Consider the following 16,774-nt stretch of genomic DNA (forward strand, 5'->3'; position numbering starts at 1 on the left):
ATTGATCTAATGACCACAAACTATAAAGAATACCTAAACAATTAGTGCAATTATAATAAATACGACCTACCCTCAAAACCTCTGTTGACACAATGTGATCCTATTAACTTAACATCTGTCTCACGATCGTTTTATGTATAAATTATAATCACTAACAATATATCAATAAGTCATGCTTGCCGACATTTGTCTATTTTACAACTTCTATGCTTCTTAGTTGACCAGTTCAACATTTATTTATCTAATTTTTCCCGAGTTTTATTATGCTTAACGGGTAATGTACTTTTGATAATTATTTTTAAATCCCAAATGTGTGAGGTAGGGTTTTTCAACAGTTTTTAAGTATGTTTAATCAATGATAAAATATACGATAACAGAACAGCTTCAGATTCAGTGAGGTGCAAAAGAGGTCATATGACTTACAAAACAACTTTTCTAATGACTAAAAAGTCATCGTAATCCCATGTGAGACTCCTTGTATGACGAGATTTTGGTATATGATTGAGAAATTTTCATGTATCTTCGTGTGTATATTACTCAATAATTATAACCTGAACTGGCGTGGCTAAATGACTATGTTATTTCAAGCATAAAAAAATATTTTAATTATACTATTCCGTTATTGAAATTCAGTCATGATACAAATCAAATAAAGTTAATTAAAGTTTTAATTGAAGTCACGAAAGCTTCGATGGTTTGGCTTTCCGAATTTACAAGAAAACTTAAAATTTACTTAACATAATTATTAGTCTAAATGTTTTTGGGAGCTCACCTTCCTGTGGTTTTTTGTTTGTTTGTTAAAAGATGAAAACCATAATTTTGTCAATGTGTCAATGTCGACCATCAGTCAAATTTCTTATCTAAAAGTTCTAGATAATATAAATACAGCTTACGTATTAAATGACTTATTATAATTCGTATCGTGGTTCTACATTGATTGTTTTTATAGATGGTGTGTGTAAAAAACCTCGACCATATGTTCATGATGTTCTATAAACTTGGGGAAACACGTCATTGGCTGTGTTTATATATACATAACACTTTTTTCATGTGGTATGTGTGTGTAGGGGTGGGGTGGGGTATGTTTTTTTTTTTGGTTTATGTCTGATGGACGTAAACGTTTTGTGCATATCACTACTTTAAATATAAATATGAGAAGATGTATGAGTGCCAATGAGACAGGTCTCCATTCAAGTGAGAATTTGTGTAAAGCAACTCAAACAGAAAAAAGTAACTGTCTTATCTATATAAAGAACGAGAAGCACAGTTTAAAATCACACAGTCGAGCCGAAATTCCTATCTATATTTCTGTTTTCTTTTTTTTGTCTCGAACCCGTACATTGTCTGTTCAATTAACTAGACTGATAGTAAACCACAGTGAACCAATAAACATTATTGAGATCGAGTTTTAAATGTATTATTATTATTATTTTCCTATAGAAGTGACATAGCAATACGTGATAACAGGCGAATGGTAATGGATCGTTCTTGTAATGCTCAATATTCAGTGACAAATATTACAATCATAATCATGACGAGAATAAAGTAAACAATATCACATTCAAGTACGACTGCTATGTTTAGTAAACAATATCACATTCAAGTACGACTGCTATGTTTAGTAAACAATATCACATTCAAGTACGACTGCTATGTTTAGTAAACAATATCACATTCAAGTACGACTGCTATGTTTAGTAAACAATATCACATTTAAGTACGACTGCTATGTTTTCAAGCAGTGATACATGTAGACGAGATGTTTTGCTTAGCGTCAGACCTTTTCCTCGGACTAGTTCAACATTATAACACAATGTTGACTGTTGTACCCCTGTTTTTGACATTTTGACCTATTGTACATATAAAAAAGATATGTGGTATGATTGGTAATGAGACACTTTGCCACAAGAGACCAAAATGACACAGAAACGAACAACTATAGGTCGCCGTACGGCCTTTAACAACGAGCAAAGCCCATACCGCATAGTCAGCTATAAAAGGCCCCCAAATGACAATGTAAAACAATTCATATTTGTTTTTATTACACATTGTTGTCAATATAATGGAATGCATTTGTTATACTAATGAATTGTTTATCAATGTGTGTGACTTAAATCTTCATCAACGGCCTAAAATGAAATTGAAAGTTCATTTAAACGGACAGTGAGCGTGACAATATCCACAAAAAAGGCGTGGATGTTATACATGCATCAAAGCTCATATTCCGACATGTGGCACCCGTCATGTTACTCGTGTAAGTACAAACACGGTGTTGTCTAATTCGGTAGGAAATATTCGAGGAAGAGTTATACCTAGTCAAAGATAACATTATTAGCTTAAAATGTACACTTCTCTCAAAATCAAATAGCGTGTTATTTTAAAATTGTGTAATGATGATTTAATTGCAACATATAGGTAAAAAAAACACGTGAATTTGTCGTTTGAATTTAGTCATTCACACGTGACAAGAATGAAATACGTTGTTTAAGTTTCTTCAGTGTGACATAGAGTTTGTGGTGTCCCTCCCCTATCATTTATGGTATTTTATTAAAGTGTCTCTTTAAAATTATTTTGAACTATTAAATATACACAAAAAAGTAATGTTCATTGCACCTAACAAACGATAATTTCTCCATTGAACAGACTGATCAATGGAGGAATTATCGTTTGTTAGGTACAGTGATACACATTCCATGCAGCAAAGATAACAACAGCAAATAATAAGATGAAAGACCAAAAGTAAAAAAAAAAAAAACAATAATCACAGGCACTTGTTTCTATCCATGGGAAAACCCACTATCAACACTCGTAAATATACGTTGATAGTGGGTAGAAACAATTAAGTGCCTGTGCCCATGGTGCCACTAATGATGAAATTGCTTTTACGTTGGCAAAATCAAACAAAATTATTATCTGACATCAAGGATGTACAAGGAGAAGTAAAAATATATAGATTATTTATTTTTATAAATTGTTATTTGGATGGAGAGTTGTCTCATTGGCACTCATACCATATATTTCTATATCTATATAGAATTTAAAAGTGATACAATAAGTCGATCAGAGCATTAGTTAAAGAACAAAATAAGCTATAAATATTGATAGGTGATGGGGCTCCTTTTCGAGATATATGATTTTTTTAAATGGCGGGACAAGGCTGACTCTGCTATTTGAATAGGAATTATTTGGGTCTCATTACGAAGTATAAGAAATCTAAAATCAGCTTAATTTTTTGTTAATGAGCTTTTATGAGCTATTAAAGTCTTAAATGAAAAGACAAACGGGTGTTATCGGGCAAAATATTTTACCCTGTATCATAGGAAAAAAACCACTGACACAAATTCCTAAACATCACCTACATGTAAGTACATCCTCTAGTACAGTAATCTGTAACCAATGTCATCATACTTGTAACCAGGGTATTCATAAATGACGGTGTTGTACAAATGTATTCATGACTATTATATAGACAATAATAGTGCAGTGAATTGACATATATCAACGATATAAGGATGAGGCTTAGAAACGGGGAAATGCCAGGCTCTGCAGAGCTTTCCCCCTGTTTGGGCCGAATCCTTATATCGTTGATATGTCAAGTCATTGCACTATTATTGTCTTTATACTGCAATCTAGAAAAAAAAATCAATTGTTGTTTGATGTTTAAATGTTGTTTATTTGATTTAAATATTGGGAAAACCCCCCTTTATAAAGGCCTGAGATACCGGTATCAGGCGGAGAAATATACAACGCAATGAAATGTACATTACCTGTTGAAATCCACAATCGATGGTGAACAAATTCGTTTGAGAATGGAATAAAATATCCACAATAAGCAGAAAACATAATGATTTAATGGTTTAAAAAAAAAATATTAACAAGTGAAATATGTTTTTTTCCAAAAATTGTAAAGGAAATAAGTTTGAGTCGTTCCACGCTTCGTTGTATACATCGGAATTAAACGAGAACAGGTTGGAGAGGTCGTATGCATGATTAAATATAGTTTCGGCAACTGCTATTTAAATATTCATGAGGAAAAGTGATATCGGGTCAGTGACTGAATTTGACATAGAAATATACAGTCAACGCATTTTGACTGCTCAAATAGAACGAGTGCAGTATAAATCATGATATACACGCATGGTTCGATGATATTGTAATGTTATCATATGTATTTTGCAATAGTTTAATTTGATGGCAGGAAGCAAGTTTTTTTTGTAAAAGAAAATTTGATCATTTTCTGTTGTAAGTGAATATTAAAACATACCCGCATGCAACACGCACGTTTTGAATCTTATTTTTATTTTAAAATGTGCAATACTTCCAAGAAATACAAATCTGTACAAGTGCAGTGGAATTCTCTCAATGCAAGCTGTTTTTAGCCTGGAAGGATTAATCAAAAACTTAACCGATTCTTCTTCACTGAGACTTGAGCTTGACAGGACGATGAAGAAGTGAACTTGATTAAGCTGATATATAATAAAAGCTCTAAGATTTTCATACCAAGAACGAGAACGCCGATCATTTCTGCTTGTATTAGATTATCAAATCTGCAACACAGCTAGAGAGAGAGTTCCACTGCGCTTGCACAGATTTGTATTTCTTGGAAGTATTGCACATTTGATTATAAAATTAAGACAAGTTATAATATGTATCAATAATCCTGCAAGGGTCCAAGAGACTACTTGAACAACAACGACACAAGTGATTCCTATTTGTCACCGCAGAGCTGTATCAAATTATAATAGAATTCATAACAGTGTGGCTGTGGACATTGATTGGCGCACTTTAATATCCCATTGACTGGGACAGATTAGGTGAACGTTCGTCTATAACGCCCATTGCTCACGACGTCCTTAGTATAGACATTTAAATTGTGGGGTCACCAAAGGTTCTCAACGCCTAAATAAAATAATTCGAAATACTAATCAGGAATTTGTGTTTTGATTTATATTGATTAATTAAACGTCCTTTACTTGTGTTTTTGTTATGTTTCGACAATCAATTTTCATAATATGATATCGCAAAGCCATGTTCTTTCAGAAAAAAGAATGACTTACTGGCTTTAAAAGTTGCAATGCATGTATTGATTGATTATCTTTTTAGGACGTCAAAGCGATTTAACAATTGCGATTGTCGAGTTATGTCATCTTTTAACTTTTATCTGGTCTAATTTTATTTTAGAACGAATGCACCGTGTATCATCAGTACACCGGATATAGGTACTAAGCAAGCGGGCATGATCGATTTTGACCTTACACGGTAACGAAAATCTTTGTTTTGCTTGATCAATATTCAATGTACATTTCTCAACATTTGAAATTCCTGCTCCCAAATAATTTTCGCATCGATTTTTTCCTATTCATAAAACAAATTTGATATTCTAATAAGAACAATTAACTTGTACAAGCGCAAATAGTTGTGAATGTCAACATTTCGATACAGTTGTTGAGACATTTACATGTTTTATCTGAAAGAAACCTAATACAGGGCAAAAGTAATAGTCACCAATCATAAACCTACCTGTGATTACTCTTTCCTTGAACAATTTGGGTAATAAACGAGTATGAAAAATAATGTTTTTGTGTACGGTGTACAACAACATAACTATGCACCGTACATAAGGATTTATGTGGTCAGCTAAACACCGTACACAACACTTTTTTAGGGATAAAATATCGAAAAATAACATATGTATGAAAGATTTCAATGCCAATCATTGAAACAGCTATACTTATGACACACACACATTGACCTTCTATAGAAAAAGAGTTGCAATGAATATAGAATTATATCGGATGAGACGAGGGCCAACTTCTTTGACAAGTATTTGCACATGCTTTTACAATGATTTAGTAATCCCTCTTGTTTTGGGGAAATAATGAGACATCTCTAACCATCAACATACGACCAAATCATTTCTTAAAACAGCAATTATGTTTAGATTGAAGTACATATTGATATTATGTGAACAAAACAAAGATTTTCTTTACCGTCTAAGATCAAAATCGCTCACGCCCGCTTGGTTAGTACCTATATCCGCTGTACGATGATACACGGTGGAATGCATAATCCACTTTCAAAAGTTGTGCAAATACAAAATATATAGACCAAATATACTTCTACCCTGTCTTTTTCGTACTTGAAAGTTATTGGATAGTAAGAAAGCTATTTGGATTACACCTTGTGAAATTTGCATGCATTTACGTTATTGTATTGGCAACATGTATCATTTGGTGTATATAGGAAACTTAAACTGTTCTGCTATACTGCTACTATACTTGTGAAAAACACTTGGCAACAGAAACGCATTCATCTTATCTATAATACTAAAATGACGAGGTCCAATTTGTCAGCCGTCATCAGGTAAAAACGGCAAATCAAAGAATTCAACTTTATATATAGCTAATATAGGACATTGGTGTTGATTAAAAATTACACCACTCCAGACCCTTTTGCAGTCCACATAATAAATATTGCCAATAATTAACAAGTTCCGGGTCGAATCCGATACCGATACCAATAGTATATTCACCTGTTACCTATTACCTTCACTGTACGTTCCGCATCTAACAGGCGCACCACCATACGGTGTATTTAGGATTTTGCTATATACACGGGTCATAACCACAGGGTTGACACTACTAAATTCAACCATTGTCACATTGTTCCCTATTATAGTATTTTAATCAGTATGACTTTCTAAGATGACAATACGAATACTAAAAATTTGGACTTAAATTAAGGCGTATAGGTACAGTTTTCAATTTGTTAGCCGGCATGACGCAAAACAGCGAATCAAAGATCAAATAACTAATATAGGACAATGATGTTGATTAAAAAATACTTCATTCCAGGCACTTTTGTTTTCCAAATAATTAATATTACCAATAATTGATAAGTTCAAGGTCGACGGGTTCAAACAGAAAGCTTTTTTAAAGCAGAGAAAACTGTGCATCTTATAATCGGCATGACTTTATCAGATAAAAACATACGAGATGGCATCAATGAAAATTCATGACACAAAAATAACAAAATAATTTCAAGTTTCCTATATACAATTTGTCTAACATTTTACCAATACATTCACGTAAATTCAAATTTCACGGTTTAATCCAAATAGCTTTTTGACTTTCCAATAACTTGCAAGTACGCAGATAGGGCAGAAGTATATTCTGTCTATATTTTTTGTTTGAGTCAAAATATTTCTGCCACACAAAGAAATAATACGCAAAGTTCTATACTTTAATTAAGTCACGGACCCGCGATATCACGGGTGTGTTCTAGTTTATATTAAAATCGACCCAATTTACATAGAAATGGACGTCTTCGTGCATTTTGTGATCGCAAATAAAATATGTTCCGGACCTTATGAGTATTTGGACCATACGCGCATGACCATACCCGTCATACGCGTACGGTCGGACCATACGTGTATGGTTGGACCTTATGAGTATACACGTATCGTCATGACATATGCGTATGGTCCAAATACTCATATGGTCCGGAACAACAAACCATGATTTTTTTTAAACATACATCACATCCATTGAAAAAGGCTAAAATTCGCCAGGTCTTTAATTTCAACTTAGTGAGTTGACTAAAGTAATGTTGCGGACCATTTTCCAATTTTCATGCGGTATCCCTATTTTTCTCTCTCGCTCAACTTTTGTGTTTGTTTTTTTCATGCCAAGACCTCTTGGAGCTTTCATTCTATAAAGTATGTATTTTGCTAATGGTCGAATGCCATACGGAGACCAATAGCTTGCTAACGCCTGTTGGTCCCTGGAAAGAATTTATCTGATTGTCTATCACACTACATATTCTTATTTTAACATGCACTTATATCTATGATAAGAATGAGAATTGAATTGTCATTGAGACAACAACCCAACCAAAGAGCAAAAAAAAAAAGCCCAAGGCAACATGTAGATCTTTCGTATCAAGGGAATTGCTATAAATATATTTATTTAAGGTTAATACTATTAGGCCATACTCAAGTTATAAAATAGATCTTGTCGTCAACTTTTGCAACCAGCTTCTATGTTTCTATAATGCACCGTTCATCTGTTTTGGGCTTCGACTTTTCCATTGGACAGACAATTTTGTTTTCGACTATTTTAAAAAGATGCATTTTTTTACAAAATCATAAAAGTAAGGAGTCTCTGGCCTTTGGTAGTCTTGTATGTTTATTAATTTTTGCTTATTTATATGTTTAGGATTTAAGTATGACGTACATTTACAATGAACTAGTACACTTTTTATAATAGTTTTTCGATATCGCTCGGGCAAAAATAATCACTAATATAATGCCTACCCATGTTAAAACTACAATAAAGTATAGTTTGCATCAATTATTTCTTGAACTTACCATTTTTTTTGGTCTGTGTTGGAATTGAGTGGCATTAAAAAAAAAGAGTATAAACTACACAGTGCAACTTCCAACAAGAAAACAAATAACAACATTTATTGATTTTAAATTAAAAATTCGCTCGCAGCGGAAAAATTCAACAGTTTGATTTTCATTGAAATAAAATAATTGTTTATGATTTACATGGTTTTTAAAAAGACCAATTTGTGACTTCGATATTTAGAAGACTATAGAAGCGATGTTCATTATCTTTCTTCTGCTGTAAGTTTAATTTAGTTATTTTGTGTCATAATTGCCATCTCGTATGTTTTTAAATTTGAATAAAGAAGAGTCAGGTTGTCTTATACGTCAATGATACACACAAAAAAAAAAAAACGACAACAAATAAAATAAGGTGCAACATTCATTCTCCATGAAAAGAATACATCACATGGATGTAATTTTTGTAAGAAAAATACCAATTTCGTGAGAAGTTGTGTGTTGGACTTGAAGAGCCAAGGCAAACTGACAAATATCTGAATGAACGAACCGAGTTATGGTATAAAAACAAAACAAAGCCCACATGGTTAGCATTGAATAAATAGTAGGCCACTCTAAAATGATCACAACGTAGAAGTTTTTGTTCTCTTAATCAATAAGATATTTTCTGAAATAACGCGGGTCCCCATTTATAACTTAAAAGTTTTTTTGTTTTTTTTACCATGAATAAACTTTTTTTTTTTTTTTTTTTTTATTATTATTTATTGATATCAGCTCTGGACATTAATATTCTAAAAAGTGAAACTGTTGTAAGTGATGGTATAACAATTATTTAAAACAAATTCCTTAAATGATTTGTGAAAAGAAAGTTTCATTTTATGTATCAAAATGTGTAACAAGTGATTATTTAAATCCCCACTTGAAGGCCTCCGATAGACTGAGTGAGCATAAAATCATCGCCAACGACAAACAAGTTATAATAGGTAAATTTTTCAGTAGAATTACTAATTAACGTTTTACCGTCGACCACACTGTTATGAATTTGATTCTATAACATTATCAAATGTTAAACCGGAAAAACGGTTTTACTTCTGTAATCCTTATTATTTCCTAAAATACGAATTAACTTATTTTAATCATATCCTGATGCACTATATATAATTAAGTACTCTTATACTATAATTCATCTTTCTACTTTATAGATAAAGGATAACAATTAAGACGGTTGTGAAATAGATATTATTCTATTTCTTTACATCAACCAAAGTGTACCCAAATTGTACCCATTTTGTCACTATTTTCACCTACCTTTATTTATGATCCAGACAAAACTCGGGGGCCACTTCCTATATATACAAGGAGATAGGACTTGCCGTTGGGATGTATCACATTTTCCAGCTTGAAAATATGTTAAATTTGTGTGGAAATAATTCCTTGTGATATGAATTGCACTGCCATTTTTCACAGTCGAAAGTCTCAACTAATTTTAAGTAAATATTACATATAAGCCTAAAATATTCCACTTTTCAACACATTATACAAAACCCAACCAATTTGGGAAGATGTTATTTTCAGTTCAAGATCTAACTTATGTAAAAATGTGGAGTAACAGAACCCTAGCGTTTCAACCTATCAATTGAGTTGGAAGTGCTCCCCGGTATATATGTAGATTTATCCTTATTTACTATATTTATAGTAACAACAATTTAATTTTGAAGCCATCTTGAATTAAAGTAAAAATGGGTTTGAAACAACATAAATAAAACGATCAATGATTCTGTAATGAGGAGTAAAAAAGAGGGTCGAAAGATACCACAGGGAAATTAAAACGGCTCATAGATCGAGAATAAACTGACAAGGCCGTGGCCAAAAAGACAAACATACAAACAATGTTACACAACAAATAACATAACTAACTATGGACTAAGCAACACGAACCACATAAAAGACTGGTAACCAATTTGCACATTTTCACATTCTTAAAAATCGAATATCGATGTTTTGTTTTATATCTTCGAGCATTTAGAACAATTTAATCGCAAGTTGACTATTCATTTTTTTCAGAAACGGGTGGTTTTAACAAAATTTATTTGCTCATTTTTTAAAACAGGTGACTTGATGTGGACGAGGGTAAATTTTTCATTTTCTACTAAATACATCATCTGTTGATATATACTGTGAGCGTTTTTTTAATATATATTTAAATATAGGCTACCTATGTTGAAAGACATGCATAATGTCAAATCATAAAATTACAGATTGTTTATTCTCAAAGAAAATTTATGAGATTTCCGCTGCTTTTTTAGCTGATTGGGTGCATGTTGGGTACTCTGTGTTTTAAATACTTGGACGCTAGACGTGGAACTGTGTATTTTTGTCAAACAGTTTTGTTTTTTTGGCTTAACCAATCTAAAAACTACTACAGGTTTGTATGATTCAAATAATAACCTAGTACTCTAATACTTTGCAAATCAAATTTAATACGACATAAAATGAAATACGCCATGGGTCATAAACCACGTTATAACCATTACCTATCAATATAGCGAAGCTTGGCGTTTGGTCGTTTGATCGTTTTAACGTTTATATACGTAGATAGATGTAATAGATACACATAAACCCTAAGGCGGATACACGTACATCATCAGTAAACTCTAAGGCGTTTGTGTGTAACAGTATGATAATTACTAGTGTATAATAATATACAATAACGAATGTATCGCATCAAACCTAGATATATTTTGTGGAGATTTCTTTTATATTTTATATTTTTGTTAATTGCTTGGATTGTTTCATTGCAATATATCAACTATTCCAGCGGGAAAATAATGTTACCAATGCATTGGAAACTGTAGGATAAATGTAATATAGCTAAAAGAGAAGATATTAACAAAATAATTGGAACATGGGGTAAGCAATTGAGAAATATCTCTAATTATATTAAACCTGTTCTATATAACATTTCTAGAGAGACATGTTTTGATAATTTTTATCCAGATTTTGAATCAAACATACGAAAAGTTATAAACTACAAAATAAATACGAATGCGCCGTGTGTAGAAAATACTGATCTAGATGAACAATATGTGGAATTTGATTCGATCAATAACAGAAATAATGATATACCTGTGATAGTGACCGCAGCTTCAAGTGATCATTTCCATGAAGTCCAAGCATTAATAAAGTCAATTCACACAAAATTGATTCCAATTTATAAGAATATAAAAGTGATATTTTATGACATTGGATTAACACAGAAAGAGAATGAAGCGATGAAAGATTATTGCAAATGTGAAGTGAGGACGTTTAAATTTCATCAATTTCCACCACATGTCCGCTTATTGGGAGCCTATGCGTGGAAACCTTTGATTATTTTCGACGTCTTAAAGGATTTTAATTTTGTAATGTGGTTAGATTCATGCATACGATTTTTAAATCGTGGAATAAAAGAAAAACTCGATAACATTTTCCAAAAAGCAAAATTAGTTGGCATCCAATTACAACAAAGCCCTAGATGGGTAGTGTCTAAACACACAAAACCAGATACCTTTGGATATTTGGATGAAACAGAATGCTTGTATAATTATCCTGAACTTGAAAGTGGTTGGATAGTAATTTCCAGAAATCCTTTTGTTGTAAATACGATAATAAAACCCTGGGTAGGATGTGCCTTGACAGAAAATTGTATGTCACATCCTTTCCCGCGTTTTTTAAAACCATGTTCTAAAGACTTGTGGAAGTTTTTGCTATGGACTAAATGTCACAGATTTGACCAGTCAGTTTTGAATATTATTATAATAAGGATATTTAACAAATTTAGAAAAATAATAGAATTCGATGGATCACGAATAGCTAGTATATCTAGAGGTGACAAAGTGAATTATTTCCCAACCTAAAGTTCTATAATTATATATGGACGCAGGACGTTTACGCTTTTTTACCTGCAACAAAATAGGACATTTGCTCTCCAAACACTATATTTTTTGTAATAGAACTGGAACTTAATTGATCGGACATTTCCTGTTTTTTATAAACTATGAAACTTTATCTGATTAATCTTAATGGTTTGTAGTCATTACGCAAATTGAAATCAATTAAGGACACATTTACAAGTCACTGTCCTAACAAACTCCTTGAAATGCAACACACTACGGAACATATATATACATACGTTTCTTATACTAAGTAACTAAGTTATCCGTAAATATAAGTAAAACTAAATTGTCCATTTCCGTCCACAGTCAATGCAACGTTCAGATTGTTCATTCCGATACTCTGGTAAAATTTTTGACTATATTCAATTTGATTCATACAAATATCTTGGTGTGTGGATGGACGAACATTTAACTTTCGTCAAAAATGCAAAATCATGAAATTAATTGGCCAGAGTAGCGAGCTGCGCTTTGGGTGCTTCAATAACAAAAACTCGATCCATTGGAGTGATAATATAAAATAACAAACTGTATATACTTTATGGTGGTGGAATCTTGGGAACAAATCTGTTCAGCACCGTAACTTTAGAACCACTTATCCAAATTTCATGAAACTTCAAATAGTTGTTTCTTATGATAGTCAAACTATCTATCTGTATACTTTTTTTGTGAAAACAAGATTTAAACTTTTTGAGTTACGGGACTTTATAACTAAAACAGGGATGTGTTTTTCACATGTCGCACCGTATCTCAAAAACTGTTTGTGGATTATTACTTAAACTTTACACACTTTAATTATATTTAATGAATGGCTAATATTTATTTTGAATTTATTGAACCATAAAATTAATGTTTGACTCTTCACGTTGAATAATCTGCTGAAATCTTAATATCTGTTTACTTTTTGGTGATGATTCAAAACATTATTTGAGAGTTATTGAGTTTTTTGAAAAACAAGGGGGGGTTCACATGTGCATAAAACTTTCCACACAAGACGACGAGCGTATCATGAGCTCGTGGCGCAGCTGTTTATTTTCTTCAAACATCAAACATAGCTTCACGCGATGAAATGGGATGGACACATACAATTTATCTGTATTTACCATGGCCATTAAGAATATTATAAAATCTTTTTTACGTATTTTCTAAATTTATTCAAGATTTTCAGCGCTTAGATACATGTAAAGATACTAAACTTATTGAAATTATGAACTGTTGTGAAAAAATATATTTCTTTTGCAGTTTAATTTTTTTTCTTTCTACTATTGATAATGAACTTTTGATGGTCAATTTTGTTATTAAATTTTCATAGAATTTGAATTTTTATAGTGTCTCATAAGTCGTTTATTATGGATGGTTATTTTATATTGCTTTATTTGTATATTTTTATATAATGTTACTTATTTTTATGTCAACAAGATGTGACACTTTAACATGTTTGATAAACTATTTACCTACTTACTTATATACTTACTTATTATAATTACTTATGCATAACTTGATGACCACAAGGGCAAGGTTTCGTTGTAATCAATGTATATTCATTCTGATGTTTAAAAATCACAATTTCTCTTTGTTTGATGACATGTAAACGTTTCAGTTCCTCATTACGTGTTATTGCACCTATTATGACTTATTATAGATTTAGTAAATAACTTTCCTTAAGTAAATATTTCGTAAAGGGCAATTTGATTATTGAAAATTTTAAATTGACTCCTTTTAGAACCATCTTCGCTTGCCAAGGGTTATGACCCATTCCCCTCATCTCCACGTGGATCCTGGCTACCGAAGATAGGGCAAAATATTAAATTTTCAAAATCAGAAAATAATGCAACTATAGACTAAAACAATTTTAAAATGGTAGGACATTATTTTACCATTGGAAATTTGAAAAGCTGTTTTAACTAATTATGTAATGTAAAAGAGAATGATGAGGGAAGTATTAAAGTTTATGTTTTTCTAGAGGAACTACATGTATATCACGGCTGGCAATCTACACACGCAGAACAATTAGTTCTGCAATGAAAATCGTGAGAGATTTCTCCGGTTGTGCTTGAGTGGAGTAATTGTCACCTCATCAAAAGGTATGTGCTTTTCTAAATCGCAATTTTCTAATTCAACTGATCAAAATATTGACAATCGGGGTCGCTTGGTATTCTTGATCATACAGTCAGTATCAAAAATAAAAATAATATTATACTATATTTATCTCTTCTTTTCTGATATTAAATATTAATATACTATCAATATTAAACTAAGGAGATGGGTTTAATTGACTGAATCGATGACCTTCAACTAGAAACAATTTATAATTTATTTTTACTTTGGCTAGTGGGGTTTGGCAAGTGGATCCTTTATCCCCTCATCTCTTCATCCATGTGTTGGAACTACTAAGTGCAGCTTTAAAATGTGACATAAATATATCACAAACAAACAATTTTAGTAGATTTAGATATAGTGAAAATTATATTGTAGAAAAACTCAAAAATTATTAAAAAACACAACAACATGTTAATACTTTTACTGATAGTTTGCTTTTAATTATTAAAAGAAAATCCTTTAAGATCTCATTACAAATGGTCCCAGGATTTATGTGTTGAAATTTAATATTGGCGGAAAATCTACTCCACTGCCGTTAAAGCAACAAAAATATACTTTAAAATTTTCAGTTCAAGTTATTACATAAAATCATAGGAACATACACTCTTTTGGGATTTAACAGAAATATAAATGTGCACTTTTTGCACTAACACCAAAGAAAGCTTATTGCGTATCTTTAGGGAATGTGTATGCAAAAGAAATATTTAGATTGCACTTCAAGTTTATTGTTTATTGTTTTAAAAATGTGGATTGTTTGAAAATGTGGATTTCCCCTGAAACAGATAGTTGCAATGGATGTTATTTTTCGTATTGTTGAAATTAAAAGTCACCTGACGGACTTCATCAATGAGAATTTGTTAAAAGATTTTAAAGGCTCAAGGACAAGATCTGTGAAACAATACAAACGACAAAAACCTAAAGCCTGATGTATACTTAAACACTAACAAAACCATGGCAGGTAGAAAACAACGACATCATTTTTATCAAACGGTTCTAGATTTGGACTCAAATATATAATGAATGAGACTGGATTAAACATGTTTCTACCAAATAACTCAACCTTTTCAACCTTGGAAACTTCCTTCTCAACCTTGGAAACATACTATAAAAATCCATTGGCAAATGTGTGTTTCATCAAATCGGTATTTGACACAAAAATTACACACACACACACACAGTTACTAGTACTTTGAGCTAATTGAAAATAATCAACTTATAACAAAATACTCATCAAAGATGCCAGGGTCTTAAAAAATGTAAAAAGGCTAAAGTTGAAGTTGAAGACCTTTAATGACCACAATTTTTGATAGGTTTTGCCAATCACACCTACTTCAATTTATTCCTAGGGCACTCTTGAATAAAATATGATGTTGGTCTATCAAATAAGCGTATGGAATAGTATAGAGTAAAACGTAGAAACATCAAAAGTTTCTATATTATTGACATTGTTTTATGATTTTGATTGAAAATTTTGAAGTAGCTAGTATTTTTTTTAAAGAATCAGCACCTGCTAGACACCATTGATTAATTATATAGACACAGGAAGATGTGATGTGAGTGTCAATGAGACAACTCTCCACACAAATAACAATTTATAAAAGTAAACCATTATAGGTCAATGTACGGCCTTCAACACGTAGCCTTGGCTCACACCGAACAAAAAGCTATAAAGGGCCCCAAAGTCACTAGTGTAAAACCATTCAAACGGGAAAACCAACGGTCTAATCTATATAAAAAACGAGAAACGAGGAACACGTATATATAACATAAACAAACGACAACTACTGTACATCAGATTCCTGACTTACGACAGATACAAACATTTTGCAGCGGTATTAAACGTTTTAATGGTACCCAACCTTCTCCCTTTTTCTGAAACAATAGCATAACATCACAACATAGAAAACCACACGATAAAACATCAATTGGAAGGCTTAACTCAATCAAAAAAAGTAAATTAACACACTATGAACCAATAAATTTGATCTGCGATACCTAAATGCAAATGCACAGTTAATAAAATATTAGGGACAAACATTCAAGGCCAAAAAGCAAACAAACAAGTCCAAACAAAGCCATGGCAAGACACCACCGCGAAATATTTAGCCCTATAATATATACTATGCACCTTATTACAACATTCCTTAAGAAGATCTTTCCATGCAGAAAAAAATGGTAGTTACTCTAGAAAGATCTTATATGAAACGCATAGCTGAACTAGCTACATAATAATTTTTAAATCTGTCCACTATTCTTGAATGTGAAATTAACCAATCAGACTAATTAGTCTTACCATGGAATTTGTACTTAAATGAGTAATACGACAGATGTCACTTGGGAGCAGAATATGATTATCCTTCCGGGTAGGGCATTTGTGATCACTCCCGGTTTTAGA

At 31.9% G+C, this 16,774-nt stretch overlaps 2 protein-coding genes across 3 annotated transcripts in view; one reads left to right on the forward strand and one right to left on the reverse strand.

Annotated features, from left to right (window-relative positions):
- Nucleotides 1–289, reverse strand: part of LOC139524546 (calmodulin-beta-like) — a 42,856-nt gene extending 42,567 nt beyond the window's left edge. Inside the window, exon 1 of one of the 2 annotated variants that reach the window (XM_071319396.1) lies at nucleotides 71–289. The gene's annotated coding sequence lies outside the window, so the exon portion shown is untranslated. The remainder of the gene's footprint in view (nucleotides 1–70) is intronic. The other variant, XM_071319394.1, reaches the window with a different exon arrangement.
- A 9,797-nt stretch (nucleotides 290–10,086) lies between these two features.
- Nucleotides 10,087–13,555, forward strand: LOC139525265 (uncharacterized). Its single transcript, XM_071320465.1, has 2 exons — nucleotides 10,087–10,090; nucleotides 11,219–13,555. Exons 1-2 carry the CDS (start codon nucleotides 10,087–10,089, stop codon nucleotides 12,241–12,243), a joined length of 1,029 nt encoding a protein of 342 aa, XP_071176566.1. The 3' UTR covers nucleotides 12,244–13,555.
- The last annotated feature ends 3,219 nt before the right edge of the window (nucleotides 13,556–16,774 follow it).

The sequence above is a fragment of the Mytilus edulis genome, chromosome 5 (assembly GCF_963676685.1).
Source record: "Mytilus edulis chromosome 5, xbMytEdul2.2, whole genome shotgun sequence".
Classification (NCBI taxonomy): Eukaryota; Metazoa; Mollusca; class Bivalvia; order Mytilida; family Mytilidae; genus Mytilus; species Mytilus edulis.